Source organism: Haliaeetus leucocephalus, unplaced genomic scaffold (assembly GCF_000737465.1).
Source record: "Haliaeetus leucocephalus isolate CR32 unplaced genomic scaffold, Haliaeetus_leucocephalus-4.0 Scaffold897, whole genome shotgun sequence".
In the NCBI taxonomy this organism is placed as follows: domain Eukaryota; kingdom Metazoa; phylum Chordata; class Aves; order Accipitriformes; family Accipitridae; genus Haliaeetus; species Haliaeetus leucocephalus.
The window spans coordinates 3753961-3754290 of NW_010973333.1; the positions used below are offsets into that span (position 1 = coordinate 3753961).

At 74.2% G+C, this 330-nt stretch overlaps 1 protein-coding gene across 1 annotated transcript in view; it reads right to left on the bottom strand.

Annotated features, from left to right (window-relative positions):
* The window catches only part of GPALPP1 (GPALPP motifs containing 1), an 18808-nt gene extending 18480 nt beyond the window's left edge, over positions 1-328 (bottom strand). The window contains exon 1 of the mRNA XM_010583413.1: positions 240-328. Coding sequence (XP_010581715.1) covers positions 240-324 — 85 coding nt within the window. The 5' untranslated portion in view covers positions 325-328. The remainder of the gene's footprint in view (positions 1-239) is intronic.
* Between the last annotated feature and the right edge of the window lie 2 nt (positions 329-330).

The following is a 330-nucleotide window of genomic DNA, read 5'->3' on the forward strand; positions in this document are numbered from 1 at the left end:
CCTGACGCGGCGCTGAGGTGAAACGCGGGGGACACCCTCCCTTCCTTCCCCGGGGGGGGGGGGCCCTGCCACCCGTCCTTGGCGTATCCCGTAGCAGAACGGGGAGCCGACCCCGAAACTCAAGCCCGGCCCTGAACGGAACCGAACGGCTGGGGGGATGAGGCGAGGGGGGGTGGAACGCAGGACCCGGGGGAGCCCCGGAGCCGTTGACCCCGCGGGGCGGCGCTTCACGCCTTTACCCTGGCTGAAGTCCTCATCCGGGTCCGCCTCGGCGCAGCGCGGGAAGCCGGGCGGCAGCGCGGGGCCGATGAGCTCGCGGGCCATGGCGGG